This window comes from Neoarius graeffei, chromosome 3, assembly GCF_027579695.1.
Source record: "Neoarius graeffei isolate fNeoGra1 chromosome 3, fNeoGra1.pri, whole genome shotgun sequence".
Taxonomy (NCBI): domain Eukaryota; kingdom Metazoa; phylum Chordata; class Actinopteri; order Siluriformes; family Ariidae; genus Neoarius; species Neoarius graeffei.
Window position 1 is genome coordinate 74,428,428 of NC_083571.1, and position 7,790 is coordinate 74,436,217.

A 7,790-nucleotide genomic window follows, 5' to 3' on the forward strand; every position below is an offset into this window, starting at 1 on the left:
TGGACAGATGTCCTGACATTTTCCTTTAGAATTCGCTGGTATAATTCAGAATTCATTGTTCCATCAATGATGACAAGCCGTCCTGGCCCAGATGCAGCAAAAGAGGCCCAAACCATGATACTACCACCACCATGTTTCACAGATGGGATAAGGTTCTTATGCTGGAATGCAGTGTTTTCCTTTCTCCAGACATAATGCTTCTCATTGAAACCAAAAAGTTCTATTTTGGTCTCATCCGTCCACAAAGCATTTCTCCAATAGCCTTCTGACTTGTCCATGTGATCTTTAGCAAACTGCAGATGAGCAGCAATGTTCTTTTTGGAGAGCAGTGGCTTTCTCCTTGCAACCCTGCCATGCACACCATTGTTGTTCAGTGTTCTCCTGATGGTGGCCTCATGAACATTAACATTAGCCAATGTGAGAGAGGCCTTCGGTTGCTTAGAAGTTACCCTGGGGTCCTTTGTGATCTCGCTGACTATTACACGCCTTGCTCTTGGAGTGATCTTTGTTGGTTGATCAGTCCTGAGGAGGGTAACAATGGTCTTGAATTTCCTCCATTTGTACACAATCTGTCTGACTGTGGATTGGTGGAGTCCAAACTCTTTACAGATGGTTTTGTAACCTTTTCCAGCCTGATGAGCATCAACAACGCTTTTTCTGAGGTCCTCAGAAATCTCCTTTGTTCGTGCCATGATACACTTCCACAAACATGTATTGTGAAGATCAGACTTTGATAGATCCCTGTTCATTAAATAAAACAGGGTGCCCACTCACACTTGATTGTCATCCCATTGATTGGAAACACCTGACTCGAATTTCACCTTCAAATTAACTGCTAATTCTAGAGGTTCACATACTTTTGCCACTCACAGATATGTAATATTGGATCAGTTTCCTCAATAAATAAATGACCAAGCATAATATTTTTGTCTCATTTGTTTAACTGGGTTCTCTTTATCTACTTTTAGGACTTCTGTGAAAATCTGATGATGTTTTAGGTCATATTTATGCAGAAATATAGAAAATTCTAAAGGGTTCACAAACTTTCAAGCACCACTGTGTGTGTGTATGTGTGTATGTGTATATATATATATATATATATATATATATATATATATATATATATATATATATATATACAGTAAATCCTCTAATACTGGCCTGTGCCGGGACTCTAATATTGGCCGGTCTCGCTGTCGGAGGAGGTAAATAATGGCCGGACTCTAATACAGGCCGGGGCTATAACCAACGATGTTTCTGAGATCATAGTGGCCTTACACAATCGTTCCGATCTGAAAGACAATTGTGATCAGTGGCGCCGCCAGGCGTATGGCCGTACGCACTAGGCGTACCTTGGGGAGAGAGATGTTTTTTTTTAATTATAATTGTTACCTGAATGCTTTGGCAATGCAACATAATTTGAGAGAGAGAGAGAGAGAGAGAGAGACGTGTGTGTGCCGGCGCATTTGTGTGCTTCAGGAGTGGGCGGGGTGTGCGTGACCAAGAAAGCTCATTGGTCAATGCAGATATACTTTTCTTGCACCACTGAGATTCTCTCCAGTTTTGAGAAACGGAGACAGACAATCGTCAGTAGTCAGAGCTTGTGCGAGAATTTATTGAGAAGCGAGTCAGAAATGAGTAAACGAACCCTGAAACAAACGAGCTTGTTTCAGACTTTTACGAAAAAGTCCAAAAGCAGTGATCCAGGGGTGTCATCTGCTTGCCAGTCCTCTCCAGTATCAGCTAGTAACACGGCACCGGCAGCTTCCACTCCTCCGCAACCGAGCAGCAGTACGCTGCAGCTGGATGCGAGCTCAGTTCCTTTGAGGGAATTGCCTTCATCTACCTCTGAGTTTGAAACTAGCCATACATCCAGTGAATTTCATATAAGAACACCTACATCTCCCCATGTCCCTTACGATCAGAAGTAGATGGTTGCTCCACCTTGCTGACAAATGAGCCATCAGATAGCTTTACTAATGAGCCACGAGTCAGCCCGCTATCACTGACATCACATTTATCAGACATAGGGAAACTTCAACCAGATGCCTTAAAATGTGCACCGGACTCTGTAAAGCTCAATGTCCTACAGAACCGCTTCAAACCAGACAGAGGGTGGGTGGCTCCTTCTACTCTGATTTTCGGTAAACTCAGAAAAATACCCGAGGAGTTTTTCAGCGAGTCTCTGTACCCCACGTTGCGCTACAGTGTGTGTCAGAGTCGTGCGTGCGGTAGTGCTGAGCAAGTTCACTAGATTCTAATCGAGGCTATAAAGAGTTTATTGTTTATTGTCGTGTGTAGTTCACATATGTTGTTCAAATATCAGCCTGTGTTCATGGAAGGCTATTGTTCAATTTCAAGTTAAAGTTCTATCGTTGTTTTGTGTATAAGCCTATAGATCGACTCTTCATAGAAACTGCAGCACGCAAGCGTTTTTTTTTTTGGGGGGGATTACACCGCTAGTGCGTACCTTACAGTTCAACCCTGCAGGCGCCCCTGATGGTGATTACCGGTAGGTCTGGTGGTAACCAGGCAACCAAGCATCAACTTGACTCGAACGTGAGACTTCAGTTTTCAGTCACCAGCATCTTTTTATTCATTCCACTGGTAGTCTGTTTTGCTCAAATAGAAATAGAGGCCTGCCTCTAATTCTGGCCTCCTTCCAATAATGGCCGGGACCCAGATGCACTTGAGTGAAATAAAGGCCCCGGCCTATATTAGAGGATTTACGGTATATATATATATAAATAAATATAAAAAAATGAAATCATTTGGGGGCGGCACGGTGGTGTAGTGGTTAGCGCTGTCGCCTCACAGCAAGAAGGTCCTGGGTTCGAGCCCCGTGGCCGGCGAGGGCCTTTCTGTGTGGAGTTTGCATGTTCTCCCCGTGTCCGCGTGGGTTTCCTCCGGGTGCTCCGGTTTCCCCCACAGTCCAAAGACATGCAGGTTAGGTTAACTGGTGGCTCTAAATTGACCGTAGGTGTGAGTGGTTGTCTGTGTCTATGTGTCAGCCCTGTGATGACCTGGCGACTTGTCCAGGGTGTACCCCGCCTTTCGCCCGTAGTCAGCTGGGATAGGCTCCAGCTTGCCTGCGACCCTGTAGAAGGATAAAGCGGCTAGAGATGATGAGATGAAATCATTTGCTGACAGCTCAGTCCCCCCCAGTTCAAAAATCCTATCTGCGCCCCTGCCATGACCTCGGCCCAGAGGCTTCGGTCAGTATTTTCAAGACCTCGGTCACAGTATTTCACAATATGGACCTCCCAGCTGGTAAATAATATAGATTTATTTACTCAGAGTGTAGAGCTGCTCAGACCACTGTTGCGTATTTTAATTAATGTTAGTCATCCAGTGATTACTGGCTGTTCTTTAAAATGATTCAGGATTGTCATGGTTCCTCCTGAGCTGAGAACCTTTTATCTGTTTAACAATAAAATATGGAACAGACTTGTCGTGTGATTTGTGTAAAAAAAAAATCCTGTATAGTGCCCTTTAAATGTTTACACAGACAGCTGCCATGGATCCTCCTCCTGGGAAATGATCTAATATGTTATGCAACTTTGTGTGTGTGAGAGAGAGAGAGAGAGAGAGAGAGAGAGAGAATGATTAAACTGTGAATCTGGTAAAACTGGTTATATGCTGCGACACAGAGTGAGTGGAGTAATTTTGGGAAGTCTGGAGTGTATTGTTGTTGTGTATTTTGATGAAGGAAGACGGAGACACAGAGCTCGAGGTGATCACATAGAAAGTTTTGATGATCATTTTTCCTCAGTGCTTTGATTTTGTGTGTGTGCAACAGGAAACATGTAAACACCACACAGGATTAATATTTGTCTGTACATGTTAAAAACATGTCCTTCTCAACTTCTCAAGTTCGAAGACAATGAGAGTGTTTACAGAGCAGTGTGTCTGCTGGATAATTACAGTTTTTCATCCAGGAATTGTACACATGGTTCACACTCTTTGATAAGCATGAAGGTCCTTACTGTACTTAAAGGCAAATGTCTAGTGACATGTTTTCACTTTGAGTTCAAAATCTTAAAGTGACTTCCGTGTAAAAAATAAAAAATGACCTGAACTATCACTTTTTGTTTCACTGTGAACATGTGCAAGGAGCTGTGTATAAACAGAGAAGCTTAGAGCACCTAAAACAGAACCTTGTATGATGTCATATTGTACTTTCTAAGCTCTAAGAACTTCTACTTATGTTAACACACTGTTTTAGTGCAGTACTTAAAGTCCATAACATTAAACTCTAAATTCAGATCCATCAGAACCAAAACAGTAACATCTCCACAGAACCTCGACTGAAAGACGTTACTGTTGTGTGTCTTTATTATGTACAGGTGCTTGAGGCGCAGTTAGCATTGTTACTGCAGGAGCAGGAGAGCATGTGCAGCGGCTGCAGTCTGACGGAACGGGCATTACGCAGTGGCTCTGAGGCCGAGGTGCTGCTGGTGGAGAAACAGCTGAGCGAGCGTCTAAGTGACCTGGCGACTCGCGAACTTCCTCTGCGGCCTGAAGAGAATGGACAACTGAGTTTCACAGCAGAGACTGATGGTCTGTGCAGCTCCATTCGCCGTCTGGGTTCCATCATCACTGGCAGCGCAGTGGCAGGAGAGACAGTGGCGAGTGGTGAGGGACTGCGGCGCTGCATAGTGGGCCAGCCCACATCTATCAGCGTTACCTCTAAGGACAGAGACGGTGGGCTGTGCCAGACAGGGGGCGCTCCTCTTTCAGCTGAGCTGAATGGTGCAGATGGCACACTGGTGGGAGAAGGTGAAGTTGTCGACCACAAAGATGGCACATATGACGTACTGTACACACTGTCACATGAGGGACAGTACATGCTTACACTTCGCCTGTACGGACAGCACATCCGCGGTAGTCCCTTCAGTATCCGTGCCACCAAACACACGCAGGAATCTGACAACACAAACAGTGCTAAGAGATGGCTGAAGTCTCCGGGGAGCTCCCACATCAAACAACGAGTTGTCAAGCGGCCTGGCAGCATGTACAGCTCGGGTAGGGGCAAGGGGCATGCCATCGAGGACGACCTCATCCTCCGAATCGGTACAGATAAGTGCTATGGAAGGAGGGGAACCGGCTGTGTTATTATAGTACTGGGTTCACCTAAAGACGTAATGTACTGAGAGGTGTTTTTGGTTATGATGTATGTAGTGGGAGGTGTTTTTGGTTATGATGTAATGTAGTAGGCTGTGTGTTATTTGTTTACTGTAGGGAATAAAGGAAGAAATAAGGGAGAGTTTGCCAATCTGCAGGGCGTGGCCACTTCAGACACTGGAAACGTGTTAATAGCAGACAGCAACAATCAATGTGTTCAGGTAAAACTGACGTCACTGCAGTTATTTAAAATATATTTCGTCTTTAAAAAGTGCACTAAAGTCATTTTTTGCCTATCCTCATAGATATTTTCTAATGATGGACAGTTTAAGAGTCGTTTTGGGGTACGGGGTCGGTCTCCAGGGCAACTCCAACGGCCCACTGGCATCACCGTTCACCCCAATGGTGACATCATCATTGCCGACTATGACACCAAATGGGTCAGCATTTTCTCCAGCAATGGCAAATTTAAGGTGAAGGGAAAAAAGCCTTGTTTCATAGATATTAAAACCACGCAATGAATATAAGGTGCAGAAATCATAAAGCTGGTCACTGAAGTAAAGAGTGGAGTGTGAATCGTATCCCAGTTTAGAGTGAATGCTTTGATTCATTTGTTCTGCACCATTTTCTCTTTAATCGCATAAACATGCACGTCCTCCTGAAGCAGAGGTGAATGATGCACTGTGTGTCCATGTCTCAGAGTAAGATTGGCTCCGGGAAGCTGATGGGTCCTAAAGGTGTGTCTGTGGACAGAAATGGGAACATCATCGTAGTGGATAACAAATCCTGCAGCATCTTCATCTTCCAACCCAACGGCAAACTCATCCGCAAGTTCGGCACTCGTGGAAATGGAGACAGACAGTTTGCAGGTCTTCACCGTGTTTTCATTTCTTCCTCACATTTCTTCTTTCACATGCACAAAGACATTAAGCTTAATTAAGGTAGAGGTTATGCTTTCCCATAATGCATTGCAAATATCGCCCATATTTTACAGTAATTTAAACTAAAAACACACAACTAGTGTTTTTTTTTTTTAATCTTTCTGTGCTGTGTCTCTTGCTTTAGGTCCCCACTTTGCAGCGGTGAATCAGAATAATGAGATTATTGTCACTGACTTCCACAATCACTCAGTAAAGGTGTGTGATCACAGTAACGAGTGTAAAATCAGAGGAGTTCGATTTGTTCTGCATGTAAATGTAGAATGTAATGAAGGTTAATGTGTTGTGTTTGAGTTGTTTAACGCAGAGGGAGAGTTCCTGTTGAAATTCGGCTGTAGTGGTGAAGGAAATGGTCAGTTTAACGCCCCAACAGGAGTCGCTGTGGATTTAAACGGAAACATCATCGTAGCAGATTGGGGAAACAGCCGGATCCAGGTAACACACTGTCCACTCAGAGCACGCTGACAGTGTTACACACAGCTTTATGTTCACAAACCCTGTGACCTTCAAACTTAGCTCTCTGTCTGTGTGTGTGTGTGTGTGTGTGTGTGTGTGTGTGTGTGTGTGTAGGTGTTTGACAGCAGTGGCTCGTTCCTGTCCTTCATTAACACTTCAGCAGATCCTCTGTTTGGCCCTCAGGGCCTCGCTGTCACCTCCGACTCTCACATCCTCGTAGCTGATTCAGGAAACCACTGTTTTAAAGTTTACCGCTACCTCCAGTGATGTTCCTCATCCCTCCATCCACTTATCCCTCCATTCCATAGTCCCATCATCCCGTCACCACTCTTTCCCTCCATCTTCATTATTCTCATCATGACCCAACAGCACTGTTATTTTTCTAGTTTTCAGGATTATTAACCACCTGAACTGCACAGAGGAAGAAATATAAATATTGAAATAAATAAAAACAGGTGAATACAAGCAAACAAAAAAAGGATTAGAAATGTATTTATGAAATGCTTGTTTTTTTAATTTTAAGATTAGTTTGGGTTTATAATAGAACAGTGTACAATCTCAGCTGCACATCCAGTGATGGAGTCTCTCAGTCTCGGTTTTTCTGACTTTTCGTTACTCAGAAATATTTTAATTCACCTGCTCCTGGTTTACACTCACTGCTCTGATTATTAAATTATTTTAAATCCTCTTATTGCTTTGTGAAGTCTTTCATGTCTTCAATTTAATCTCTCACTGATTATTTTTCCTTAAAATGTTCAATATAGCTGTCAGGAATGAAGGTGACAGACACATGTAAAAACAGCGGAGAGTTTATTTAATGCAAAGCTGGAAAACAAATCCAAACAAGTGTTGCCAGGCAAAACAAGCCTCGCCTGGTAGCACTTATGATGAATATGAAGGAAGATATCACAAAAAAAATAGATACTCTATTGGTCCATGTGGCTACTGCTTATAAATAAAATTGTTTTCTGATACCATGTCCATACAGTAAATATAGCATATATATTTACTCTATAAGGCAGTAGCCACAAAAATGAAGTGTAATCCAAAAATGAACAATTTAAAAATCACAGAAGTAAAATATACCAAGTGTCTGTATTTTATATTATTCTGCTCTTAACTCTTACAGTTTTCGAAACTGAAACCTCCGAACCGAGGCTGACATACACACGCTGTCACCATGACCCAAACTCATTTCCCAGAAATGGCCCAGCACTAGAGCTCAGTGGAATGCACTTTCCCTCTGTAATAAGCATAAACATGTCTGAAAGT

The 7,790-nt window shown here is 43.2% G+C and overlaps 1 protein-coding gene across 5 annotated transcripts in view; it reads left to right on the plus strand.

Annotated features, from left to right (window-relative positions):
- trim2a (tripartite motif containing 2a) overlaps positions 1–7,209 on the plus strand; it is a 31,182-nt gene extending 23,973 nt beyond the window's left edge. For 4 of the 5 annotated variants that reach the window (XM_060917292.1, XM_060917296.1, XM_060917295.1 and 1 more), the window contains 7 exons: positions 4,347–5,073; positions 5,242–5,345; positions 5,430–5,597; positions 5,825–5,993; positions 6,190–6,260; positions 6,357–6,497; positions 6,633–7,209. In XM_060917292.1, coding sequence (XP_060773275.1) covers positions 4,347–5,073; positions 5,242–5,345; positions 5,430–5,597; positions 5,825–5,993; positions 6,190–6,260; positions 6,357–6,497; positions 6,633–6,785 — 1,533 coding nt within the window. In that variant the 3' untranslated portion in view covers positions 6,786–7,209. Of the gene's footprint in view, positions 1–4,346; positions 5,074–5,241; positions 5,346–5,429; positions 5,598–5,824; positions 5,994–6,189; positions 6,261–6,336; positions 6,498–6,632 lie in introns of those variants that run through there. The other variant, XM_060917293.1, reaches the window with a different exon arrangement.
- The last annotated feature ends 581 nt before the right edge of the window (positions 7,210–7,790 follow it).